General features: G+C 34.4%; 3 protein-coding genes across 7 annotated transcripts; 1 reads left to right on the top strand and 2 right to left on the bottom strand.

Annotated features, from left to right (window-relative positions):
- Positions 1 to 334: 334 nt before the first annotated feature.
- On the bottom strand, positions 335 to 10064 carry LOC120767479. Of its 2 annotated transcripts, none has more exons than XM_040093569.1 (4): positions 9815 to 10064; positions 3966 to 4693; positions 1006 to 1198; positions 335 to 764 (listed from the first exon to the last, which is right to left on the bottom strand). In XM_040093569.1, exons 2-4 carry the CDS (start codon positions 4530 to 4532, stop codon positions 451 to 453), a joined length of 1074 nt encoding a protein of 357 aa, XP_039949503.1. In that variant the 5' UTR covers positions 4533 to 4693; positions 9815 to 10064; the 3' UTR covers positions 335 to 450. The 2 variants fall into 2 exon arrangements, with proteins under 2 accessions (XP_039949503.1, XP_039949504.1); XM_040093570.1 differs by lacking the exon at positions 9815 to 10064 and adding an exon at positions 9571 to 9808.
- Positions 5058 to 27560, top strand: LOC120767481. 4 transcript variants are annotated; one of them, XM_040093575.1, is made up of 4 exons: positions 5058 to 5135; positions 26568 to 26795; positions 26877 to 27069; positions 27137 to 27560. In XM_040093575.1, the coding sequence occupies exons 2-4, from the start codon at positions 26661 to 26663 to the stop codon at positions 27421 to 27423; spliced, it is 615 nt and encodes a 204-aa protein (XP_039949509.1). In that variant the 5' UTR covers positions 5058 to 5135; positions 26568 to 26660; the 3' UTR covers positions 27424 to 27560. The 4 variants fall into 4 exon arrangements, with proteins under 4 accessions (XP_039949509.1, XP_039949508.1, XP_039949510.1 ...); XM_040093574.1 differs by lacking the exon at positions 5058 to 5135 and adding an exon at positions 8843 to 8907; XM_040093576.1 differs by lacking the exon at positions 5058 to 5135 and adding an exon at positions 9135 to 9155.
- LOC120767480 lies at positions 22454 to 23716 on the bottom strand. The gene is made up of 3 exons (XM_040093571.1): positions 23336 to 23716; positions 23075 to 23267; positions 22454 to 22882 (listed from the first exon to the last, which is right to left on the bottom strand). The coding sequence occupies exons 1-3, from the start codon at positions 23513 to 23515 to the stop codon at positions 22584 to 22586; spliced, it is 672 nt and encodes a 223-aa protein (XP_039949505.1). The 5' UTR covers positions 23516 to 23716; the 3' UTR covers positions 22454 to 22583.
- Positions 27561 to 27928: the final 368 nt, after the last annotated feature.

Genomic DNA, 27928 nt, shown 5'->3' on the forward strand with positions numbered 1-27928 from the left:
ATATTTGACGGATCGGCTTCAATATTCGGAGAATATTCTAAAATATATGTACATTCGATATATACATATAAATAGTCGTTTTGTTAAATTCACAAGTGAATATAACAGAACAATCTTACAACAAACGTATAATGGGGCTTCCGTGTTGTGGGTAGTGATGTTTCTGAATAAGCCAAAAATATTTTGTTTATTTTCTAAATTTCTCAATAAATAAAATGACTAAATAAAAAAGTTCAAATTGTAAAATTTTGTTTAAAAAAAAGTTCAAATTAAATTGAGCATTTAAGATTTATTTTATATTAAATTTAAATGATATCAATAAATACAATTTTACAGAGAATGTTATGAAAAATTGGAGTATGCAAATATATTACACTTCATAAATATTTAATTTACATATTGTATGAGGACGTCCAAATACAGACTGATGACCACAAAATGTATGAAATATTAGTCTCTTACAATGATCCGTATCTTCTGCAACAGCGCCTTTATTGGTCCAATACAAGAGAGCACCAGCGAAATGAGCGTTATGGTTTTCATGCAAATGGGGAGCGTGGATCCATCTGGGTGAGCATTTGTAAAGAAACCCGTTTGATAACCATAAAATTGAGTTGAAAGCGCTAGTACGAAGCAAGTAAGGCCAATCAAGTTGTGGAATGTGCGATTAAATAATGGACGTACGCAACCCTTCATTTTGAGTTGATAAAGCGCGGTTAAACCGCTCAGCCAAGACACCAAGCAGAAGATAAATGTGGAGAAACCTTTGCAGAGATATGAAAAAGTTTGAAACAATAAGCAAAATCAAATGATTTGTGTCTATATTTTTTACTTTATATAAATTGAGCAACAGAATATACATATTTGGCGAAAAAATGTAATATTTACACAATAATAAAAAAATTAAGAAAATAATAAATTGGCACTTCTATTTTTGTGGAAATAACTTTATAAATTACTGAAATAAAATAAAGTATAAACAATTATTATTTCGCAGCCACTTACCCAGCTTGCCATGCGTGCTCGATAGCAGAAAACCCTTCTGTATACATTTATACAGCGTACCGCCCATGCCCAGTCCGCCGCCTGCCAGCTGCAGCACCCAGTGTATGGTGTGCTTCTCATGCCGTTTGTAGTGTGACGTCAGCGGATTGGCGTTGTAGTGTATCATCACCGCTTCGGCCATCAACAGTGAGTACTAGGCGAACAGAAACGATAAGTGCGGGGATTTAGAACAGAGTAAAGGAAATTTCGTAGGCGTTATGTTGCATACTTTTAGGCATTTAATGTGAGTGACCATTTAACGCGATCGGTTTTACGACACTAACCGAGTACAGTGTGTGTGAGTTAGACGCAAGCACATGATACTCATACATGCACAAAAATAAAATCTTATTTGACAAATGCTAAATGTACTAACACATAGAAATTAATAGAATTTAGTTGTGTATATGTTTTTGATGTTTATGGTTTACATTTTAATTTAAAAATAAATGTTTTCTACGAAATTAGGTTTTAATTATATTAATTACAGCATTTTATTTTAAAAATAAGTATTTTCTTCGAAATTAGTTTTTAAGTGTAATAGTTTCAGCAAAGAATTTGTTAACGTTCAAAACAAAAAATAAGCTGGTTTACTGTTAAAAATAGTTTTAAAGGGGCTACCACCTGCTTATATATTTATATGCAGTACCTCTTTTAAAAAGGTTGTTACAAAATAATTATAAAATTAAAACGATTTGAGAACGCTTGCAATTAGAAATATTTTTAGTGAGACTACATCTGTTTGCAAATTTATGTAAATGTAACAATGCCAAAAAAAAAGCATACAATATCGTTATAAATTAAAAACAAATTGAAACGCTAACAAAGCAAAATTTTTTGTTGGGTGTTACCATCTGTTTACAAATTTCGATGCAAAATATTTAAAAGATGAACGAATTCATACAATAAGGTTGTTGTTGAACAAACGCAGATTAACAAATAAAGATTGTTGAGAAGGGTTGCCACCTAATTTAAATTATATTTTATTAAAAAATGTTGAAATTATAATTGAAAGACAATATAAGATTTCGTACAAAAAAAGTCTGAGACAGTATTGTGGGTGCTTGTCTCAATATTAATTGAGCAAAGATAAACATCAACAAAGAAATAATACGCAAATTAAGTTTTTTTTTCAATAAAGACGAAAATGTAAGCAATTCTCCTGAAAATTTTAATAATCTTTATGGCGCTGATACAGTAATATCAAATCACACGCGATTTACTTTCGTCTGTTTCGGTAATTTTGAAGTGAAAGAAGCTAAACAAACTGTTTCTATTACCCGAAACATTGCACATAAATCCGTTTAGAAATAAGACTGCAAATCGCTGATTCGATCCATTTGGAAAGCGGATGGTTTCTGGTAACGAAAAGTGCACCTTTTAATTCAATCTCAAATGAAACAGATAGTTGTCGAATCATGGTGAGCCAGCGCAAATGGTGTCCAAGCCAGGAATGATTGTCAGGAAGATTTTACCATGTGTTTGGTATGATCGGTAAAAACCATCTACTATCAGCTGTTCTTTTAAGGCCAATCTCTTAATACGGATTTGTACAGGCAACAATTTGCCGTCCGTGAAGGAAATATTCTCCCAGAAACGGCTAGGTTAATCAATGGGAGGGGATTGAGTTTCAGAATTCGCCATGCCATTCCCTTACAGTCGGAATCATCCATCTTATAGTCCGGACCTAATGCCAACTGATTACTACTTTTTTCCTAAATTTGTTATAAAATGTTTTACTATGAATATCCTTAAGACTTTCAGACAGAATCTTTAACCTTTACCACAATCATTAATATTTTTTATCACAAAACGATGATCTACATATAACAGGGTGATCATTAGGGCGGATCGATTTTTTTTGCTATGTAGGGTTCGTTTGGGAAAGTATTATTGATACTGATATTCTTCCGTCGCGACTGTACTTCGGAGAGTGCGCCCACCGACTGGATTCGGTAGGGGACGTTCCTAGCTAACGAACGAGCGGCTGGTCAGTTGTTTTCGAGCACCTGCAGAGTCAGGACAAACATTTTCGAGCGACGTGTTTCTGTGAGTGGTGCAAGCCGAAAATGCAGCGTTCGTTAGAGCAGAGGTGCGCGATTAAATTCTGTGTGAAACTCGCTGACAGCGCTTTTTAAAGAACTGTAACGATTGGTTCAATAAATTTTTTTAAATCGACTCAGTCCTATTATGTGCTTTCTGAACAAATAATAATTCTTGTAATATGGCGTCTGCGGGAAATGTTCTACGGATTATACTGAACAATTTTACTTAAAAAGTTGTGGGATTAAAACCGGTTTCGAGTCAGCGATTTTTAAAGCGAAGTTTAATAAATCCGAATAATCGGTTGTATGGGCGATATGTTATATAGTTGTCCAATCTGGCCAGTTATGACAAATGATCAATAGAATGTTTGAAAGACCCTCCGATTTAAATTTCATTCGGATATCTCAAAAACTGTCAACGAAATTTTTATAATCCCTACAAAATTTCACCTTAAAAATCGCTGGCTCGAAACCGGTTTTAGACCCGAATTCTCTTAGATAAATTTGTTCAAAACGATCCGACAAACATTTGCCGCTAACGCGATATTTTTTTTTTGCACCCAGTAAATCGACCATTGTTCATACTGTATGTCACTTTTATTAATGCGAATAAATCATTTCGAAATCCGTTAACTGTAAAGCCACTTATGTAAATGTCACAAAGGTTATCCTAGTACCATTGTGTTCAGAAAAATGTTGAAAAACTTTTAATATAATCAATGAACAATTATGCTTATTAATCTTTTTTTTTTTGTTAATAATGTTAAAAACTGATTTAAAACGAACGTATCTAACATATCCGTGATCCACAGCCTACGTTATATGTATAGTACTCGTATGTTATTTAAAAATTTAAAAAAAACTTCGATCACTTACTCCAAGTGTCACCAACCACGCATGCAACGGGGTCTTCTCCAAACCTCTGGTGATGCACAGCCAGCTCATGTAGATGGTCACAAAACCGATGCACATTTGATTCAAAATAAATAGAAATGTTTCGAAACGTAGAAATCCAGCCGTCTTCCAAAAGGATTTCGGAGCGGTGGACTTCTCATCGATATACGAATCCATTTTACTGTAGGCGTAACGCGGATAACGGGATTGGCGTGTTTGAAAACGCGACGGCGAGGACACACTACTCGCGGCGGCAAAAAGACTTGAAGTGTAAGTTGTTAGCGGGTTCGTCCGACTTTGATAGGCACGATCAGATCCACTAGCTGCCGCACTGTCACTGGAATGATAATGCTCCGTCGACTGGTCACTATTAATGTGATCGCTGTTCTTTTCGCACGATACCAGTGCAGCTGCGTCGGTCGCAATGTGTATTTCGGCTGTTGATTCTTGACCGTTAGTTGTTGGAGCGCGATTTTTTAACGTTGTGCTGCCATAGTCACTGTGCTTTGAACTGATCGTTGCGTCGAGGCGTTCCGTTGAAGTCAACATTTTTGATGTATAATTGATTTGCTCGTTTTTAAATTTGTATACGTGCTTTCGTGTAGTAAGTGTGTTTAACGATCGTTTATTTTGATAATTTATTTACTTGTATTTTTATTACTTATTATTTTTGTTTTATTATGGTGTGTAGTGTTCTCTCCTTTATTGTGCTTATCAAATAAAAATTTCGAAATAGTTGACGCTTAAAGCTATTCGAATCCGGACGCTTTCACGAAGTGACGAAGTGTCATATTGATAAGATGTGAATACTTAAATACGCTTAATTTCTAAGCATTGATCTAAGCGGCGGAAAAAAATACACACACAATCACGCTGCGAAGGTTGAACGTTTAAATAGCTGTAACTAAAATAGGTCTGATCCACTAACAACTTATAACGCCCCTCATATCATTTTAAATAATGGCTTACTAGTGGGTTCTTTGTCTCTAAAATTATTACTAAAACGAAATAAGAACGTCTATGTGGCATTCCTGTTGGCGTTATCGACATTTATCGAAAATAATTTGGAATTCCCCATTTTAAACATCATAGAAACAGTCTTTGGCGTTGTAATAATTGAAAGCGATATAGAAAGGAGCGCGATCATTTGAGGTAAATATGAAAATTTCTAACATGAAGCAGTTGGAAACTTAAGTGTTAGATTTGAAAAAAACTCTGTGTAGGTTTAAAGAAAGGGAATAAAACCATTGAATTTCGACTTTTTTAAGGGGTATTCATTTGCACCTCCCTGTCACGACGGAGACGGTTGGCATAAAGTAAATAAAATTTGTAAATTTGTATTTCTATATCTATAATAGTGTTTAACATTTATGTATGTATGCACACGTATTTAAGGCACGGAAGGACTTTAAATTCAATAAATAAAACTCTTCGCTATTTTAAAAATTGCCAAAGAGGTAACCCTAAAAACATTTCTCGCGTTATTAAACGCTTTAAGGGAGATGTGCGTATTAACAAGAAGAAAGTAAAAAGAAGGGGCCACATGATCGTGAGAAGGCGAAGAAAGATCCAATCATTTCGGACAGGAAATTGGCGAGGAAGACTGGATCCTCAGAATCTTTCGTACACAGAACGAAGAAAGAAGCTGGGCAGAAGACGTTCAAGGTACAGAAATTTTCGGATAGAAACGCCGTCAAGAACGAAACCGCAAAACAACGAGCTAAGAAGCTGACGACAGATTTTGTTAAGAAGTTCGAATTCTGCATAATGGATGACGACACCTACGTTTTAACGGACTTTTCTCAGATACCTGCACAGGAATTTTATATAGCCAATCCTCAAGGAAATGTTGCTAAAAAAGTCAAAGCCAAAAAGGTGACAAAATTTCCACAAAAATTTCTTGTATACCACAGACAATTTGCAGTTGTGGCAAAAGAAGCAGCTCATTCGTTACATCGGGGACAATCAACAGCGAAATATGTGTGAAGGAATTTTAACAAAAGATATGCCTCTCATTTCTAAGCCAACATGAAGTTTCCACGTTTTTTTTTTGCCAGACCTCGCTTCGTGTCCCTATAGCAAAACAGCCTTAGAGTGATTTTAGCACCTAGAGACTAACCTAACTGTCCAGAACTAAGGACGATTGAGAGATACTGGGCTTTAGTAAAAAAAAAAGATGAAGGCAACAAAAAATGTGACCAAAAGCCTTTAAGACTTTAAAAAAGGTCTTCAGCAGCTCTGAGAGTATCGGACACTACGATGAAAGCCCTACTGGACGGGGTTCCGGAAAAAATAAAAAACAAATTTTTAATAAAACACAATTCTTGGTTTCTTCTCCCGATTTTCAAATTGGAAATAATTTTTTTTTAATAAAATATTTTAGTTTATAAAAATCAGACTACTGGTTTTAAAGTTTTTTACATTATTGTAACGGACAATTTTTTTCCACGCAGTCCTTATAGCAACTGGAGGAGAAGTTATTGGTATTGCCTTATTATACTTAAATTAACAAAAGGGTTCAAATATTTTCTGCAAAACAACAAATAACAACTTCCGATACAAAGGCGCAATTGAGCGTTACCATACTTTCTTAATTTTAATTTAAAATTTCGATACCTTTTCTTCAAGAATACGAATTTAATAACAAAACGACGATAACAACGATTACAACTTGGAAACGACAATGGTAATAGGGCAGATTATTATCATAAATCATCCACAAATAACATAGTCGCCCTTAAAGTGATATCATTTCCAGCGTTACTGGCCTTATCAAGAATTTGAATACAAAGTGCGCACGTTCATTCATATCTATTAGAAGAGGTGGCAATGTAAAACTCTCAGTCGTCAAATTGGCGTAGTAACTGCTAACAAAACTGGAATATTTTGGTAAAATCGTTAAGTGAAAATTATTCATAAGCATATAAAAAAGGTTAAGTTCCAGCGATCACAATTCGGAGAACTAAATTAAGTAATTTGTTGAACGTATCGATAAGCTAATTGCAAATTTTGCGACTGATTTTGATGTTTGCAGCGATATTTTTTTATTTTAAAAACAAGTACGTTTTTATTTAAAGAAATTTCGTGCATATTGTGATATGATATTGTCCTTTATCATAAACTATAGTTCTAGTTCTACGTCACATCTGTCAAATGCGAACCAAAAAGTTGGCGGAACGTAGTCGTTACATTTTAATTCTTGATTTTATCGGAATAATAAAATTGTATCTTTTTCTTTCAAAAATGATGCTCAATATAGAGAAATTAACTCATCTGAACTATTTTTACATTGCCTTAAAATATGATTAAAATTTCTAACGATATAATTTGCAAATTTTTCCGAGTAAGTAGGATAAAACTGAAGCGAGGTTTAAATAAGAACCAAGTCTGTACCGGAGGATAACCTTCACTTTTTATTATCTTATTAAATTCTGCAACTAGAATATTGTCCTAAATTTTCATATTGATCCCAGTAATGGTTTCGGAGATTCAACTTTCAGAACTTGTACACTCGAGGCTAGCTAGGCTAAGTGCGCCGTCTTTAAACGCATTTTTCTCGAAACTGTGTTTTTGAAGTCGGTTGCAAGGTATCTCGAGAACTACTCAACCCATATTCCTGAAATTTTACACAGGTCTTTGAGATACAATTCTTAAAGACTTGGACGAAGGATTTTTTTTCGATTACAACTATTTGAAGAAGTATTTTAAATCACAAAAATTATGGTTTGTGTGACATAAATAAGTTAGTTTACCATAAATTTTGTGAAAGGAAACATTTTTTGTAAATGATAAAAAAAGTGTTTACATAAGCCCATAATTTGACTATTTAACTTTATTCCATAGAACGCGTAGTCGAGATATATGTACATAACGTTTTTGACCCTTAAAATTAAACCACAAAAGAGGAGAGTCCGTTTTCCGACTTCAGATCACCCGAATTCCCTTCATTTCCGTAATTTTATCTTTTTTTTAGAAAGGTTTCATGCCACTATGATTACTTTGGTTTCAAAATAATCGATGCTGGTCCATAGAGTATATTTTCAAAAACATATTATATAAAATGTTTAACCTTTAAAATTCAACCACACAGAGGAGAGTTCTTTTTCCAAATTTTCCTGAAAATTAATGCTCCTTTTGTTTTTTTAATTTTATCTTCTCTTAAGAAGGTTTCTTGCTGCTATGTCTTTTTTTGGTTTCAGAAATTATCGATACTGGTCCATAGTTTAAATTATAAAAAAAAAAAATAAATAAAAAATATGTATATTTTTTTTATAAATTTGTTACATGGTGTTTACACATGCACACATTACATTATACGCAGATATTCTATTCCAAGGAAATTGTAAGCTTTTTGCGTTCGGCTAAGCAGCATACAAAAGATGTGACGTGTTTAATTGTTATTGCTTTACAAATGATTACAACGAAACGAATGCAATTTTGCAAAAGGTAAATAGAAATGTGGACACATCTCAGAGTCGCATAAGTACATATAGACTATATGTACATACATATGTACAATCGCACCCATGAGAAATGAAAAATTGTTATTGTAGATGAGTTCTAAGAATTGGGCAGCTTTCGAGGCGTCATATGCTAATCTTGAGCTACATACAAATACAATGGAGGTACATACATATACTCATAGTAAATAAATTTGCATATCTGTTTATCCGAATACACAGTTCGTTATCTAAAAGATCGCTTTAAGCTTGATGCTTCATTTAATACAAAATTATACATTCAATTTCATTATATAGTTGCTTAGTTTTTTAAATCTCACATTATTTAGCGCGATCTCACTTTTTTCCAACAACCGGCGCGTGTATACCGTTTTCCGACATTTCGAATATTTGAAAATTTTCTTTAATTTTACTTTAAAAGTGTTTGTGAAATTGAAGGAAATATCTTCAAAGTGAAGTGAAAGGTAAAATATTGCGAGAAACTTTACTAGATCGATCGGCTTTAAGTTCACAATACGGGATTTCCTAAAATATTTGATTTTTTTAACCTGGAAGTATTTTTTTTTCATTTTGGGATCGCGATTTATTCCAATTTAATTATTTATTCTATTGGTAGTCGAAAAAGTCTTTTCGCATTTTGTCAATAGATGTCGTTGCAGTCGTATATCCAGTGCTACCAATCACATTGTGCATATCGTATAGTGTTGAAAAGGTGAGATTTTAAGCTTCATTTAACCAAAAAAATTAAATTCGGGGAAGTTGAAAAAAAGTTACAGCTGTTCAAAAATGAGTGAAAATAATGAAGAAATTCGTATATTTTGAAATTTTTGTATAAAAAGGGGAAGAATTCCACGCAAGCCAACAATGAAATTTGTGAAGTTTACGGAGACGATGCTGAAGCAGTTCGTGTAGCACAACAATGTTAACGCTTCCGTTCTGAAAATTTCAAAATTTCGATTTACACTGATGGAATAATGTCTCTAGCGGAAAAATGGCAAAAAGTTTTCGACCAAAATGGTACATATTTGTTTTCTATTTATTACTATAAATATAAAAATAAGTTGAAGTTTGATTAGAAATACGAACAGACTTTTTCGACTTTTTTGAAAATCCCACTGTATACTAACTTCTGAAGATGTAGTGGATGTTGGTGATTATTGTCGCTAAATAACAGTAATTAGATTACTGTTTTTTATCATATATGTACATATGTATGTATGCCTCATATCACAATTATAATTTTATAACGAATTTACACTGGATACACACGCACACGCGGATACATTTATACGTATATTACTGAATTGTAGCACAATTCCATGGAATACTTATGTACAATATATCATAACTATTATTGTGCATATCTCATACAAGTGATATTTTCCACAGAATTTTTGATAAGCGCGACGAAAGGTTGAGGATTTCCCACAATTACACGCAATAAAGAGCTCGCTTGCCGCGTCTTTTTAACACAACTAATGCCAATAAAATTATTATTCTTGTTGAATTATTGTTCGAAAGCAGAGCAATTTGCATTTGCAAGCCACAATAAAAATAAAAAAGTTTAATAATATTTAAATTATGTAAATATTGCTCATCCACCCACCGCGACTGTTGCAAGTGCACTGATAAGCTTCGCGAGTCACCAGAGCTCAGCCGCCGATCTCTCTCGGCAAAAGCCAAACGATTCACTTTGTTCTTAACCTTATTAATTAAAACCCAAACAAGTTTTTGCAAAATAGTAGTAAGAATAAAGCACAGACCGACATGCGTACAAATAAACGTAGAATGTAAACAAACAAGCAATCAGGTTTTTTTAAAATTACACAGAATTTAGCTGAGTGGGGATTTACCCACATGTGGCGGTGGGTCTTTGCATTAGGTGTGTTGCGACTGTCATAAAAACGTTACGAAAAGTAGGAGACAATAATGTAAAATAAAACACATTCAAATAATTCACACCACTATTGCGGATCCGACACAGAACACTTTGAATCCATCAAGCACCAAACCTTGAATAAATGTCCAGAAAAAGCACATCGGTCATGAGTAGCTTCATCGAAACCAGAAAATGGATATTTAAATAGGATGTCCCTACTATTTGCGTCTAAATGTGACATGTGTAATCTCAGTGAGGAGTACTGGTCTCTCTCGTGTTTAAGGACCATTATACTAAAGGTGTAAACCTCTATTTTAACCCAAACAGTTATACAATTCTCTCTATATGAGAACCTCCAAATACTAAACGACAAGTTAGTTACTCATGTAGTAAATATCACATTTTGGACATACCTTTAGGTAACTGGAACATTTTTATTTGTTAGTTCGCACTTTTATTTTCAGCTATAAATATTTGATGGCGATATTGGAGCGTTTCAACCGCAAAGATTATTGCAATTACTTAACCTTTAAAGTTCAACTGCATTTTCCCATTTTCCATTTAAAAAAAAAAATTAACTTCGGCTGCACCGGGGCCAAAATACCCTCTACAGGTGCGTTTCTTGCGGCATCTATGTACATACATATGTAGTATTTAATTAAATCTAAAAACCGGCCAATGACTAACGTTCAAAGGAAAGCATTTTGCTAGCTCTTTCTATCCCTGTTGTTTGACATAAACCATATTCAAGACGAATTGAGATTACATAGTAAAAAAAACATATTTTATGAGGAAATCGGTCGGTTTGAATGGCAGCTACATGCTGTAGGGATACGATCTGAACAATTTGTTCGGAGATTTAGCGTTGCCTTCGACATTGACTCAAGTTACGTGAAGATATTTCGTCATATGCGAATGTTTTCCATACAAAGACTAGATTTCGTCGCTTCCGACCTATGAACAGCTTCTTGGGGAGAAAAGGACATGTTTCAGGTCAATGTCTCAAAAATATCTCGCGTATATACAGTGAGACGGAGATGGATATATAAAACCAGCTCGTCATGCTGATCACTTACATAAATATTTTATTGGGTCTAGGTTTCTTTCTGGGTATTGCAAACTTTTTTCAAACTCAAATGCGCCGTTCAGGGTATAATAAATTTATTATAATACTAGGGCTACAACTAAAGGCATTTTCAGATCCAATATCTGTGGTTTCTATTAGACATGTGAACTTAATATTGCTTTCTGGTTTTAGCCGCCGAATATTTTTAATATACTACATATGTATATTTAACGCATGTATGTATGTTAGGAGTGCAATTGCTTGCCCAAGCAGAAAATAATCGAAATAGACATAGAAATATACATCCATATGCAAACTGTTTATTTGTATGTATGCGCAAGTATTACTAGGAATCGTTCGATTTAATAAAATTCCGGGAAAAAAAGTGGGTCAAAATAGTTTTATAACGCTCGTTATTGATGGCAACGGCATTCCCTGCCTCATTTCGAAAGAAATAAGGCTCGAAGATGCCGCCATATCATAATCGGCATGAAACTGTGAAGTGTTTGGGGATGCAGTTGTGTCTGCTGAACTGTACGAAGATCTGACTCACCCCAATATCGACAATTTTGTTTGTTTACGAACGGTATTGTTTTGGCCAGAAATGGGTCTCCTCTGAGAAGACGATATTTTGATGAAAATCGTTTAGCGCCCAATCGGCGCTTCAAATGATCTGTCGGCTTTAGCCAACACAATCTTATACTGACGGAGAGCCAAGTACAACCGAAAAAACCGTTGTACCAAAATGAAACGTGACATTATGAAAGGGCAAACTTCACTGGCATAATTTGATACAAACCCTTAAAGCAAAATGGCCGCCACGAACTGTCCTATTAGTAGATGCTGTATATAAACTGTTCGTTTGCATATATGTAGGTATGTATCTATGTGCCTACTACAGTTTCATGTTAGTTAGTTTTCATTCGTTTAATATTTTTTAAGAATGTTTAGTGAATTAAGTTGAATCTTGTTGGAGAAGGTAAAATGCGGATAAGGAACCACTTTGAGTAAGAAAATAGTCAGATTAAGTGATAATCCTATTCTCCGCTTACAAAAATCGTGCGTGTGTTTAACTAAACCACGTTTCGGAAATAACAATTAAGTACATTTTTCAGTAATTAATCATGTGTGGTTGTAATAAATACATATAAGCAATTACAATCTAAAAAAGTGTTAATCTCAAAAACCGGTTTTCATGCACGTGCAGGTGTAATAATAAACAAATATTTACTATAAAACGGGGAGATTGTCATTGAACTTTTTAGCTCTGAACTAATTTTTTGATAGTGTGAGTAGTTCTCCTGTACTTTTCGACTTCACATACATATTTGTATGTATGCATACGTACGAATGTATGTAGGTAAATAAAAGTGAATTATTTGGCTTAGAATATGAGGGTATTGACTTATAATGTTAATGTAAAGATAGAAGCTTTTCCCTACGTTCTAAATCTGTGACCATTGATTCCATGTATAATTTGTAAGCCGTAAGGCTCAGCAAATATTTCGTCTAATCACAGTCAGGAAATCATTGTCTATAATTGAGATTATTTAAAAAATTTATATTTTATCTGTAGTATTTGTGTCTACTGTGAGCTGCTACTTTGAGGTGAGCTTTAGCTTTTTCCCGCCTGAAACTAACTTTATCAAGGCTTTTAGAAACGGAAGACGCTATCTTAAGGAAATTAATTCAAATTTTTAAGGAAGCGTTTGGCTAGTTCTTTGAAAAGTTTGGCACAAGAAGGAGGCTTTAATTGCTTAATTCCCAAGTTTTATGCAGATTCCTACATTTTCATGGTCAGCTATACCATTCTCATTATAAAGGTCAGGTTTATACATGCGTCTGTCTTAATTATTTTATGTCCAACAATAAACCGATAAATGTCACCGACTGATTGGTATTTGGTTATCAGAATTAAAAATATGAGTACCATTAAGATTCCGTCTGTAACAAGTGAGTAATCATCAATACAAAAGTTTTGAAAATTGGCGGACGTCTTTGATGCACGTTTTTTGATAAGCTATAAGTATCGGTATTGTGGTTTTCCTGTGATAATCGCAATCGCATTTAAAGCGTGTTCCAAAATTCACGTAAGAATGGAGTTAAATACAGGGTGTCCCAAAATTATCGAAAGATTTAAATTTGCCCTATGACAACTTTAAAACAAATCGATTGCTGACAGTTTGGGCTTAGTAAAAATAAAACGTTGCACCATAGAACAACGTGTGTTCGTTATTGAACAATATTTCAAAAATAATGAAAGCTTAGCCGCAGTTCGAAAATTTCTTACGAAATATGATCGGATAATGTTTTAACTTTGTTAACTGTAAAGAGATTAATTGAAATGGCTGCAAATTTCAATCTTGTGTTAATGGGACACCCTGTATAAAAACAAATTTCAAGGTGCATGAGGGATGGAATTCTTTTAACATATACAACGGGTGATCCAAGTAGAGATACTTTTTGCAATAGCCTTTTTCGAAAGATCACGTGTGAGTCGTGTCAAGCTGTCATACTTACTTACTTTTGTTCGGTATTGTTTGGCATTTCATCATGGAAAGACTTTCTCCTGAACAACGTTTACAAATCGTTCAACTTTTTAACGTTCTGTAAATAATGTGTTTCGCGCACTTCGCTCAACTTATGGTCAACATAATCGGCCTACTGAGCGTATTATTCTCTACATCATCACCCATCTGGTTACCCAGCGTTCATTATTGGATAATATTCGACCGAATATACCCCGTCCAGCACGCATTGGAGAAAATATAGCAGCCGAAGCTGTAGTGTACACGAAGACCGTGGAGAGTCGGCGCCGTTCGCAGCACCTCGAATGTATGGAACGACTTGGCCCATTTTACGTTGAGACCTTAAATTGATAGCGTACACAATACAACTTGTGCAAGAACTGAAGCCACCAGACCTTTCCAAGTGACGTCGCTTCGTTCCATAGGCTCTTGAAAACTTCCAAGGCGTTTTCAAGCCAAATTTTGTTCAGCGATGGGTCCCATTTCTGGCTCAATGAATATAGAAACATGCGAGTTGCCACAATTGGAATGAAGAGCAACCTGAAAAGATTTAAGAGCTGTCATTTTATCCAAAAAAAAAACAACGTCATGATATCTGACTATGTGATGGCTGAAATTAAAGCTCGTGATCTTGGTGACATTTGGCTTCAATCAGACGGCACCGCTTTCCTCACATCGCATTAATCAGTGGATTTTTGGGCCGGTCGATTGCCTACCAAGATCGTGTGATATCACACCGTTAGACTTTTTCATGTAAGGATATGTAAAGTATAAGTCTATGCGGACAATCTCTCTTCTATTCAGGCTTGGAGCAAAACATCACGCGTGTCATTCGCCAGTTACCAGTCGAAATGCTCGAATGAGTCATCGAAAATTAGACGCAAAGGATAGACCAGCTAAGACTTAGCTGTGGCTAACATTTGAAACAGATAATTTTCAAAAATAAATGTCAAAGTATGTTCTTTCGAATGATAATAAACATTCCCCATTAAATTTGAGTTCTCTCTGTTTTTTCTTCAAAAAGGAAGGGAACCACGAAATGGATCACCTCTTACATACTCAAGACACTCGGCCGGTAGATATACCACTTGAGATAAAGGTAATTTAAGCATACCATATACACACATGCGGGTTTTTCTAACTACATATATTCCGAAACGAATTTGAATTTCTAAACGATTCGCAAAATTTTGGAGACTCGAAAAAAAAATTATATTACGTTTTTTGTTTATGCAAACGAGCTTAAATTACACTGTTAGATGCAGCTCTAAATACGGCTTTTGGAGTCTCTTGATTTACTTTGCTGCTTTTCAATTTATGCGAGTACAACTTCTAGTATGTATGTAGATCATTCCGTGTGCTTGTTTAAACGAAACTTTGATGCATTTCAAAGCACTGATCTACAGGTTTACTCTTGAGTGAATGCGAAATTAAATGATATATTTTGGATACACATACATATGTATCTACTTGCGTATATGTACAAACCGATTTTACTTTCAAAATATGGTTTTGAGTACAAAGCGAATGCAATTTGACATTGACTGAGTGTTTTGCCTCTAATTTTTTTAATTTTCGCAATAATAAGCAAAATTCAAATGTATTGTACTAACAACTGTATATTCAGATGTATGGAAGTATAAAACTGTATAATTATTGAATTAGCTCACGAAAAAGCAAAGGTTTTGTGGATGATTGGCAAATTCTAAACTTTGTAGATCAATACATACAAGCAAATGTTCATAGAAATAACTAACATAAATTGCATAATTAGCAAAAGTGATTGGCTTCTGAAATGGTTATGAGCTAAAATTACTGAAAATTAAAACAATTTTCTCTTCGCGAAAACATACCCAATAGCACTACCTGAAAGAGTCACTTTTAATCTCTTTTGATCTATTTGACCCGGAATGTTTAAGGGATTACATAAAATTTTCTTTGATTGTCTTATTTAATCCGAAGATATCTCTAAAATATAGGGTAGTCGAAAAAGTCTTTTCGAATTTCTAATTAAACTTCAACTTTTTTTTAATGAATTTTAATATGTACTATTTTGGTCTACCATTTTTTGCCATTTTTCCGCCAGAGATATTATTCCATCAGTGTTAAACTTTTTGTGTTTCCCGGAGAAAAACTGCGACAAGTAATTTCCACAGGCTTCTCTTGACGCCAACTTTACTTCATTAAAGCAGTTCTGCATTGGACGAAACAGATGATAGTCCTATGGTGCAAGGTCAGAAATATATGGTGGATGCATCAAAACTTCCCAGCCAAACTCTCCAATTTTTTGCCAAGTTATGAAAAATGTGTGTGGTCTAGCGTTGTCCTGAAGGAAGGCGAAGCCCTTTCTGTTGATCAGTTTTGGCTGTTTTTTTCGATTGCTTGCTTCAATCTTATCAGTTGTTGTCAATAAAATGTAGAATCAATCGTTCGACCAGGCTGGAGCAGCTCATAATGGATGATTCCCTTACAATCCCACCAAACACTCAGCATAAGCTTTCGAGGCGTCAATCCTGACTTTACGAACATTTGTTGAGCTTCACCACGCTTAGATCATGATCTTTTTCGCACATTATTGTCATATTTGATCCACTTTTCGTCTCCTGTTACTATCCTCTTCAGAAATGGTTCGATTTCATTTCGTTTCAGCAACGAATCGCAGATGATAATTCGCTAGCCTTTTTTAAATGGTTCAAAACCGTTTGATGATGAATGTTAAGTTCATTAGCGATGCTCATGACTGCTTATGTGACGGTCATGGTAAATCTTTCTCATAATTTCATCGACTTGTTCAACGAAAGATACTATTTTTGCTTCTTTGGTTTGTCGTAGTTTATGGTCTTCATTAAAACTCTTTGTTTTTTTACTTTTGATATTCCTGTAAGATGTTCTACTGTCAACATGGGACTGCCAGAAACGTCGTTGTGATGGCTGAGTTGTGAATATCTTTCTTTGAAAATTGCACAAAATATTTGTACAATAATATTTATCTTTGGATTAATAAAAAGTTTGAATAAAATATTTCATTGAAAATGGGGTGTTTTGATCGACGAAATCCATGTAACCCCTTAATACAATTCTGTTTTATCGCCTTTTAGTGCGAGTCTAGTATTGATACGTTCCACACCCAAAAATTAACCAAAATGTGTCGAGTCGATCCATGGAATCCTCGTCATTAACAGAGACGAGTAGACCACTAGCATGAGTCCAAATTTTGATGGTTTCACGACCTTCACTAAATGTTTTATGTCATTTAAATATGTACATATGTGTGTTCGTGATAAACTAGACTCTCTGAAATACTGCTGCTACATTTTCAACGTTTCCCTAGTCGTGAAACCATAGGAACACACAAAATTACAAGAACTTGGGACTTGGCACATACTAGACAATAGACATTCATGCGGTAAGGCAAAATCTTGTATGCAAGTTGTCAAAGTTAGATGGAGGAAGGTGAGGCGGAAACATCCAGTCCCTTTCTCCTCCATAATCCTGCCTATGCAAGACATCTCATCAGTTTTACCTTCGGCAAACTAGAAGACATGGACGGACCGGCTGTCCCAGTAAGATACCTGTAAGTGTCCACCTCATAACCTAACCTAACTTACATAGTATGTCGGTCAAACTTCACGTGAACATAAAAAAGATGTGTGCGCAGTTTAAATGGATCAGCCCTAGTCAAATTTGATCAGATAGTCCACTGGCATAATAAATTTTAATTTAATTATTATGAGAAAGTTTTAATGCAAACATAGCATTATTGAAAAGTATTCCGTACCTTTTTCTCACAGGCAATAAATAATTTGATAGCTGAAGTAACAAGCACTAGAGGAAATAAATTATCGTGTAGAACTATCACAAAATGTGCATGTGTAACGTCACCAATTTTGTTTTTCTGTGTTCTTTTATTGCGCATTTTCGCTAATTCATCTAAATAGCTGGGGGTTTACCAATCCAGCGCTCTCACTGGCCGCAACGAAGCTGGATCGTGACGTCATTTCGTATCGTGAAATTCTGCGTACAAGTTTAGCCGATTCTTTGGTTCAATGTATACAACGTGGTTGTGACGGCCAGTGAGCTTTTCAAATGAGTCAAAAATTTTGTTTTTTCTTATTTTATTGTTGTAAATGAATTTAAAGTGAATATTTGTGGCTTGAAAGGAGCGCTAAGCCAGTTCAGTCGTGTTACAAACTCAATAAGAGTGAGTCGTCGATACGCGAAAACGTTTAATCTAACATAAAATTATATTTGAAGTGGTTTTGTTGGTGTGATAATAGAAAACTGTAATATATAAAATATAATTTAGTTTATATTCGCGGAAAATAAAATAAAAAACTACCAAAAAGTATTATATTTACTAGAGGTTCAGTGCTGGTCAGTGGTAAGTAGAAAAGTTGACCTTGGTTTCGTTTGAGCTAGGAATACATATTTATGTATGTGTGTGACAAGAGTGATCGTGCTGTAAGCAAATGAGAATTTGGCGCGTTAAGTGAATGCAAGTTATACGAACCAAATATGAAAGTAATTAACAGTCAGCTGTTGTTATTGCGGGCATTAAGCATTTCCGATCGACAATCATTGAAAACGGTGATTGATCGCAAACTGTGTTTGTGCCTGCACTTAATTATGTATATCCGTACAAAGAGTCTCAGCTATTAATGAGAATATAGTAAATTAGAAAGGATCCAAGCAAAACTATTACCTTGGTTAGAAGAGAAAGATTTTAGTGTTCAATGCTTGCTTAGTGGATATATTTTTTAAGTGATCGACACAAGTGGGAACGACGACTTCCATTTAGGCCACATTGCGGTTACATTCGATTTGGTTCAAAGTTTATATGGAGGTTCCTTAAATTAAAAACAAATTGAAATTAAAAAACCAAAAAAATATAATTAAAAAAAATTCAGTAAATAAAAAAATTGGCTTATAATTAAGCATTAAAAAATTATAATCAAAAAATTAAAAGAAAAATTTACAAAATTAAGGAAAAAAGTTTATAAAAAAAATTGTAGAAAATTTAATATAAATTTTCTATAAACAAATTAAAAATATTTTTTAAGTAAAAAATTAAAAATAAAATAAAGAAGTTAAAAAATTAAAGAAAAAATAATGGCACAATTCCGATTTCTTTGGCGCCGCGATTTGAAGGTACCGTTGGAAAGAGGAAGTCCTCCTGATTAAAAAATATTATAGGTACCGCAAACGCTTAGTTGACGAGATATTCGACCTTAAAGTTCAAAAATTCCCAAAATTCGACCATTTCAACAAGCTATTTTACCGCATTAAACATACTTTACTCACATTTTTCACTTCAAATTAATTAATTTAAACTATAAACTTTTAAATAAATCCACATTTTACACTTTTAACAGTTTTTTTACAGAAGAAATCTTTATTTTAAAAATTACATTTTACACTCGTAGTGAACATCATGTGTGTGCTAAAAATTACGACGAAATGGAGCGCTGCTATGTGATAATAAGGAAATTCGCTGAAATTCCTTTTTTCCCAAAAATTCCTCTATCCATGCATATGGATATGTTCCTTATTTAATTTAATAAACAAATATGTAATATTATATACTAATATTATATATAATATTAACCATTTTATAATGAAAACTCAAACTTTGTTTGAATATTAAATGCAAGATAACCCAAAAAATATAACCACTTTATAACGGAAACTCCAATATATTTTTTTTATTTTAACGCAGAAAGGAGTACTACGCGAAAGTACTTCAGTCACCCCGGGTATTCGCTCGACCAGGGTTATTTTTTTAAAGCGCGGCCGAAGGCCGCCAACGCAAAAAGGAGTACTACGCGAAATTCGCTCGACCAGGGTTATTTTTTTAAAGCGTAGCCGAAGGCCGCCAACGCAGAAAGGAGTACTACGCGAAAGTACTACAGTCACCCCGGATATTCGCTCGACCAGGGTTATTTTTTTAAAGCGCGGCCGAAGGCCTCCAACGCAGAAAGGAGTACTATGCGAAAGTACTTCAGTCACCCCGAGTATTCGCTCGACCAGGGTTATTTTTTTAAAGCGCGGCCGAAGGCCGCCAACGCAGAAAGGGGTACTACGCGAAAGTACTTCAGTCACCCCGATATGATATAAATTTTACAATATTATTATAGATTTTTACTTATTTATTTTTATTAAACATAAATCGCATATTATACATATACATACATATGTATAGTATATATGTATACATATGTATATATACATGTGTATATGGAACAAGTTTTCACAACTCAATATTATAACTTTAAAACTGTTGGAAAGTATTTTTTATTATAATTAAAATAGAAAAAAGAATCACGCAAAAGAACAAACAAAGAAAAATCGTTAAGAATCCTACAAATTTGGTGTTTGAGATGTGGCAACGCTCGTTTTCCTCATAATTGTAAACAATCTAGCCTTTGCAACGATGAGTGTTCTAAGTGATTTTTAAATTAATAAATATAGGTAAAATATTACAAAATAAAAGTGAAATGTGAACTTATTTCAATCTTTCACAATGTGAAAAAATTTAGAAAAACATAGAGAAATAACATGTTTTCTTAGTGCAAATTTTTGAATTTTTAAACGTGAATATTTCTAAAAATATTAGTTATTTTTACATTATTTTTGGATATTCCTCCTCTGGAGAAGCTACCCTATCCGCACATACCCCATTTATATGGAAATTCGTTTTTTTTACCCCGCCGCCAAAGTAATCGGAATCGTGCCAAAATAATAAAATATGAAAACAAAATTTCACGAACATTTACAAAAATACTCTTCTTTGTAAAGATTTTATAAATTAAAAAAATGTACAAAATTTAATACAAATTTCAATTCAATAAATAAATTTAAAAAAATTTAATTAAAAAAAAAATAAAAATAAAAAGTGTAAATATTAAAAATGAAATTTAAATTATAATTAAGAATTAAAAAAATTCAAAATTGATGAAAAATATTTATAAAATATCAAATTAAAAAAAAGAATACAAAGCTTAATACAAATTTTTAATAAATAAATATTTTTTTTTTAATTAAAAAAAACAAAAATGAATAAAAAAAAGTTTAAAAAATTAAAAACAAAATAATACAAAATTAAACGTAAATTTACAAAATTGGCGAAAAAGGTTTATAAAATAAAAAATTAAGAAAATTTAATACATATAAATAAATTAGATTTTTTATAATTACAAAAAAAACTAAAAAATAAATAAAGAAGTTTAAAAATTAAAAAAAAATTATAATAAAAATTACAAAAAAGTGTTTACAAAATTTATCCAACATCTCCATTATATAAAATGAAAAAAGAACCTAAATGAGTTTAAAAAGATATCAACCCCTATGAATCGTTGTTTTGTAAAAAAAATTTAGAAAAAAGAAATATGTAAATACACATACATACATATGTACATATGTATGTAGTACATATGTATGTAAACAATTCTTTCGTTCAAATTGTTGTTTCGACTTTAATTTACTTCCCACAAAAATATGTGGGACCTTGTTTTTAATGGCCTTAAGAACCTTTACGTAAATTTTGAAAAAAAAAATCGCAGGGTGACCTAATCGAAACTATATGGGGGATTACAATTATCCATCTTCGAAAAATTCTTCTTCTTTACTGGCTTAGACACCGCTTACGCAATTATAGCCGAGTTATAAACAGCGCGCCAGTCATTCCTTCTTTTCACAGCGTGGCGCTAATTGGAGATTCCAGGCGAAGCTAAGTTTTCTCCACCGGGTCTTTCCAACGGAGTGGAGATCTTCCTTTCCTCTGCTTGCCCCGGCGGGTACTGCGTCGAAAACTTTCAGAGCTGGAGTCTTTTTATCCAATCGGACCACATGACCTATCCAGCGCAGCCGCTGTCTCTTAATTCGCTGAACTATGTCAATGCCGTCGTATATCTCATATACATAGCTCATCGTTCCATCGAATGCAATATTCACCGTGGCCAACGCTCAAAGGTTCATAAATCTTGAAAATCAGATGTCATCTGCCTCTGCGCCATATAGCAGGACGGGAATGATGACTGACTTATAGAGTTTTGTTTTAGTTTGCCCAGAGAGAACTTTACTTCTCAATGGCTTACTTAATCCGAAGTAGCACCTGTTGGCAAGAATTATTCTCCATTGGATTTCGAGGCTGACGTTGTTGTTGGTGTTGATGCTGGTTCATAGGCGAAATTATTTACAACTTCGAAGTTAAGACTGTCAACTGGGTCGTGGGTGCCTAGTCGCGAGTGCGACGCCTGTTTGTTTGATGACAGAAGATATTTCGTCTTGCCTTCGTTCACCGCCAGACCCCTTTGCTTTGCTTCCTTATCTAGTCTGGAGAAAGCAAAACTAACGACGCGGGTGTTGAGGCCAATGATATCAATATCATCTGGTCGGTTGTTTATTTTTTATTTGCCACACTGATAAGGTTGATCTTCGAAAGCCCTGGCTATTAATTTAGTTTAGTAAAAAGCCTAGACTTTTATCAAATACTATTAATAAAACAGTTTTATTACCTAAACAACAAATACACTTAAACTGCTAAGCAATAAGAATTAACAACAACAGTAAAAAATTAAATAATACAAGAATAAATAGAATAAAATGCATAATACTTATTAAATCTTTTAGCACTTGGAGCTGCTCAATTGAGAATCTACGTGCTGATTATTATTCGAAAAAACTTGTAATCTTCTTATAAAGTGCCTTAAGCGGCCCGATCGAAGTGAGCACTAACGACACAAGGGTCACCACTTGCAATACTCTTATGAAGGACCATAGTATGCTGGAATGGAAGAACTCGTAGCCGTAGAATTGCGCAAGTAGTGCCGTTAGAAACGTGCCAAAGCCAACTAAATTGTGAAAGCCCTTATTAAATAACGGACTTAGTATGCGTCGTAGATTGTTCGAAAAGAGAGCACTCAAGCCTGATAGCATGCTGACGAGGCAGAGTATAAATGCAGCAAAACCTATTGGAAGACAAAAATTGGGAAAATTGATAGCTGATGTTTAATATGCATATATACAAGTATATTGGTAGTCGAAAAATTCTTTTCGTATTTCGAATCAAAATTCAACTTGTGACTGGAGATATACGACGGCAACATTCATTGACAAAATATGAAAGGACTTTTTCGACTACAATTTTACTATTAGCTTACCTAAACGATTATGAACTTGATCCATCTTGAATTTCACTATGACAATCATAACAAGACAGCCGGCCACGCCACAGCCACCGCCGAGTGTCAGCAGCACCCAATGTATGGTAGTTTTAGCTTTGCGTTTAAAACCATTCGTCAGCGGATTGATGCTATAATGACACATAATACCCTCGGCCATTAATAGGGAAAACTGCAGATATTAAAAAAAATCACTTGAGGTTTTCATAGATTTACTTTTTATGTTTAAAATTCGTTTACCCCGATGGTCACTAAAAAAGCATGCAATTGCATGGTATCCATGTCCTGGTAAATACATATCCAAAACATATATATCGTCACGAATCCAATGCAAGCTTGGTTAACTACCCAAATAAGGATTTCTACTCTTTCCAAAATTCTCGCCCACAGTGGACTTTCTTGAGAATCTATTGCACCCATTTTCAACTAAGAAATTACTAAATTACTTTGGTTTGCTAAAACTCAACGTCTTCGTGCACTTAAAAATTATTTCAGCTGAAAATTCAATTGCTTTGCAAGGACTCTAGTACCGCGACTCCGTATAGTGACTGATGCGACAGAAAGCAAATTAACTTCTCACCTTCAATGCAAAAATTATGGCTTTTAAATAACATATTATAGTGTTGTCTGCCCACGTACGTGATTAATTGTAGTCTTAGATTAAATAACGTTAGATATTAAATAGCATATAAATATTTATATATTATATATGCATTTATATATATATGTGTATATATATATATATTAATTATTGCTGTTGCCATTGGTAAGTAGCTCTACTTATCAAGGATTTCTAAGATAAAATTTTACACAATGTATGCCTTCGAATGTTTGCAGTGTCCACAGACAAATGTACATATGCAAGTAGGTATATACTTGTACATATAAATGCACGTACTAATTAAATAAATGTTAATAATTTTGTGAACGTTATCGAGAAATTTGTGAAAATCGCATTAAACTATTAAATAAATTACCAAATGAATCCCCAATTAATGTGTCGAAAGAGCGGTCATATTCATGTTTGAACACACGTAAATGATACGAGTCTGCATTCTTCCGATTTTTTATAATTAATTTGTAAATATTTCTCACGTTTAAAAACGTTTAAAGATAACAAAGTTATTATGATTTATATGACAAAAGAAAGCTTTAGATTTGTGGAGTTGGAAAACGAAATGAGAAAGCAATTTTGCGGTAGGCCAAGTGCAAAAAATATTTCTGAACAAAGCAGGTGTACAATTGCTATAGAGAGCTAGAATGTGGGATCTTTGTTTTTGCACTTTTTGAGCGAAGCGATGTGATCCCTATTTGGAAACATTGATTCTAGGGCCTTAAACCTGCGTCTGCAGAATGCTGTGCAGTCAATTAGTAAATGTTCTGGTGGTTCAGGCTCTCTGTCACACAACCGGCAATTTATGCAAAAAGCTAGGCCCATGTTAGGTAAGTGCTTCTTCAGCTTGCAGTCAATGTAAAATGCGACCAGTAGTCTGAGTTTATCCCTAGACATGTTGATTGCATATTTAAACCTGCTGAGATTATAACCCCCCATTAGCAATTTGACATGCCGCATGCCCTCTAGTTGTTGGCAATACCTCTCTTTGTCTACTCCTCCTTCCTTGCGAAATTGTTTCTCTATGGTATGGGGACCCATCCCAGTGAAGGGTTCAGGTCCTACCTACAACAGTGATTGATTGACCTACAACATTGTCATATAACTGTTTTCTATAGGACATGTAGTTTCGCCGGAAATCGAGAAAACCCGTTTTTAACCTTTAAAATGCAATCAAGCATCTCCTTTCCATCATCCTTTTAACGTTGGTTTTCATTCCATTCTAATTTTTATTGTAATCCTATCACCTAAAACTAAGCGTGTTAGATATAGTGTTATATACATATACATATGTATGTATAAATGATCAGGATGACCAGAAAAGTTTAAATCCGGTTGACTGTCTGTCTGTAAGTCCGTGCAAGCTGTAACTTGAGTAAAAATTTAAATATCTTGATGAAACTTGGTATGCGTGTTCCTTAGTACAAAACAAAGTAAGTAGATGGGCGTAAACGGACCACTGCCATGCCCACAAAGTGCCATTAACCGAAAACCTATAAATTGCCTTAACTAAGCATTAAATTAAGATACAGAACTGCGCACAGGGGCTCGCAGTAACAAGAGGCGCCTGTGGGATAAAAATTTTAAAAAGTGGACGTGGCACCGTCCTCTAATAAGTTTAATATGCATATCTCTCAAACCACTAAAGCTACAGCAGCCAAATTTACGCAGTTCAAATATTATAAGAATTCCATCGACCGAACACGTATACGTACCGAACACGTGAATGCCAGTATCGACAGTTGTCTTTGACCGAAAATATCGGTCAATGTGTGAGATATATAATTGAAATTCCGGGATAATACTTCTCTGACAATGATACATCTGCATGTATCATATGGGTTGAATCGAGCTAATACTTCCCTGAGCCCCCATATACCTAATGTAAAGACTTTCGAACTTCCGTGTGACTTTATACTTGATATATCGTCCAATATTTGAGACATCTCAATGAAAAATACAGAACAAGTTTTACTCATAACAGTGTATTTTTGTGCCTTTAATAAGGTAGGTCAAATTAGGGGAAAACATGTCTTATTCCCCGTATAACTAATATCAGTATTTTCGAACATCCGGTTAACTTTACTCCACCTGAGATTGTATGTGAGATAACTTGATGACACCCAAGGAACAATCTTTTAGTATGTGGCACGATAATAGTTAATGGTTAGATAAATCGGGTCGATACTACCCCAACTCCCATATACTACATACAATGATTTTCGTTTTTCTAACAAACCTTGTGCCTAATACGTCGATCCTCTGGTTCACGATTTACACATTACGGTATTTGACTGGCTTTGGTCCTGACAAGTTGCAAGAGTATAAAATGTTCCGTTTCACCCGAACTTAGCTCTTCCTTACTCGTTTTTGTTTTGAAAAATTATCTACTATCTACTGTTTATTTGTGAATATCAAGAGTTTGAACTTGGAAAAAGAAGAATGGTTGACTTTGATTGTATCCGAGGCGCATCTGGTGCGAAAGGGGCTGGGCAATGAAAATCACACCAAGCCCAGCGATAAGTTGAACCAAAGCAGAAATCAGACGATACAACAACACCAACAACATAAGTTGAACAATCTGTTAAAATGACGTAGCGTTAGTAAATTTTGACCATGGTTGAGAGGAATTTTGACGGAAGTTACGATAACAGTATGGTTATCTAAATAGTACGAGACTTTATATTTGAAATGAATCAACTTTCAGCTGCTTTATTCTATTGTTTTTTCCTAGTATATACATATAGTAAGTATATGATCTACATATCTTATCATGTGCTGCCTATCTAATTGACACTCGTACCACGTAGTTGATATGTAATAACATGAGAATTAACAGTTAACTTTTTTTCATTTCAGCGTCAGTGTCGTTTCAACAGTTGCGAAATCGAAACATTCCGTTTACTAAGCTTTTCGAACAGAAAACATAGTTTTATTACTAGCAAAACCACAATGGTCATCAGCAGCTATACGTGGAATCTCGCCAATCAATGTTTCATTTTGGCTATAACCGTTTGCATGTCGGTGAAATGTGCGCAAATGAAGTTCCAAAAGACTGCCACACACGCATTTCTCTGCACGCTTGGGGTAAGTACACATAACACACTCGAAAAACCCCCGATTTGGTTGACCTTCATGGAACTAGCGATAACTCTTTTGCATTTATAGTTTGTTTTTCTCTCGGCCGAGGGCATGATGGTGCGTTGCAACAATAATTGGCTAACACGCTCGCTGCATCCAGATACAAAGACAACGCTGCACTTTTGGTTGCAATTGATTGGTGGTATTTTAGGCGTGGCGGGTACGCTGCAAAAATCACTGCCAAAGGAACACCATTTTCGCTCGTGGCATGGAAAGCTGGGTAAGGAAACAAGAACACATAAATATATACTTTGTTTCATTAAACATATTTTTATTTTTTCCTTTAGGTTTGGCTGCTTGTGTGTTCTTTGTGATCAACTGCCTCTCCGGCTCTTTGGGCTTGTACTCCTGGGGTTATCGACAGTATGTGTCGCCTGCAGTTAACGATTTTATTCACAACTTCCTCGGTTTGCTAACATTTGTCACTGCGATGCTGGCTCAATACACCGGCTATAATACGGGCTTCTTTCGCCGCAATTTAAAGGAGCATGAAAAATTCTATAAATACTTGACAGCGGCCGTTTTGGTGTTGACCACATGGGGACCATTGATGATATTTCTGCGGAAGCTCTAATAGTTTAGAAATTAAGTAGTTAAACATTAAGCAATAAGTTTTCTTTTTAAGGAAATGTGATTATTGTACAAAGTTCGAATTTAGAAGCGTGTTTGTGACTTAAAAAATTAAACAGCAAATGATTTCATATTATTTTATTTTGTCGAAATTTTATTTTACTAGATACCGTTATTAAGAACTGGAATAGCAGATTGGTAAATACATCTACTTCCTGCATCCACTTTTTCATATTTTATACTCGAATATAGTGGTTACTAAGCAACAGTTACCAAAATTTGTATCATGCATGGCAATCGGCTACTGATGTTGTTGTTGTTGTTTTAGCGGGTACCGATCTAAACGGGGGTGGATCTCCGAAATAACACCCCGGATAATATCCGGGTCAATTCCGTTACGCAGAACCGGCTGTATGTAAACCGACTACTGATCATACATACCATGTGCGGCCAGGTCCTTCTCCGCTGATCTTTTCAACGGAGTGGAGGTCTTCCTCTCCCTTTGCTTC

Source organism: Bactrocera tryoni, chromosome 2 (assembly GCF_016617805.1).
Source record: "Bactrocera tryoni isolate S06 chromosome 2, CSIRO_BtryS06_freeze2, whole genome shotgun sequence".
NCBI classification, from domain to species: Eukaryota; Metazoa; Arthropoda; class Insecta; order Diptera; family Tephritidae; genus Bactrocera; species Bactrocera tryoni.

What these genes read in the sequence shown, in the direction of transcription:
- LOC120767479 (XM_040093569.1), bottom strand. Translation starts at nt 4,532, where the DNA reads ATGTTGACTTCAACGGAACGCCTCGACGCAACGATCAGTTCAAAGCAC. An exon ending in CGTGGTTGGTGACACTTGGA is followed by an intron (nt 1,199 to 3,965) that starts GTAAGTGATCGA and finishes CTGTTCGCCTAG; the next exon opens with TACTCACTGTTGATGGCCGA. An exon ending in GAGCACGCATGGCAAGCTGG is followed by an intron (nt 765 to 1,005) that starts GTAAGTGGCTGC and finishes ATCTCTGCAAAG; the next exon opens with GTTTCTCCACATTTATCTTC.
- LOC120767480 (XM_040093571.1), bottom strand. Translation starts at nt 23,515, where the DNA reads ATGGGTGCAATAGATTCTCAAGAAAGTCCACTGTGGGCGAGAATTTTG. An exon ending in CTTTTTTAGTGACCATCGGG is followed by an intron (nt 23,268 to 23,335) that starts GTAAACGAATTT and finishes TAATATCTGCAG; the next exon opens with TTTTCCCTATTAATGGCCGA. An exon ending in TCAAGTTCATAATCGTTTAG is followed by an intron (nt 22,883 to 23,074) that starts GTAAGCTAATAG and finishes GTCTTCCAATAG; the next exon opens with GTTTTGCTGCATTTATACTC.
- LOC120767481 (XM_040093575.1), top strand. Translation starts at nt 26,661, where the DNA reads ATGGTCATCAGCAGCTATACGTGGAATCTCGCCAATCAATGTTTCATT. An exon ending in CATTTCTCTGCACGCTTGGG is followed by an intron (nt 26,796 to 26,876) that starts GTAAGTACACAT and finishes TTGCATTTATAG; the next exon opens with TTTGTTTTTCTCTCGGCCGA. An exon ending in CTCGTGGCATGGAAAGCTGG is followed by an intron (nt 27,070 to 27,136) that starts GTAAGGAAACAA and finishes TTTTTCCTTTAG; the next exon opens with GTTTGGCTGCTTGTGTGTTC.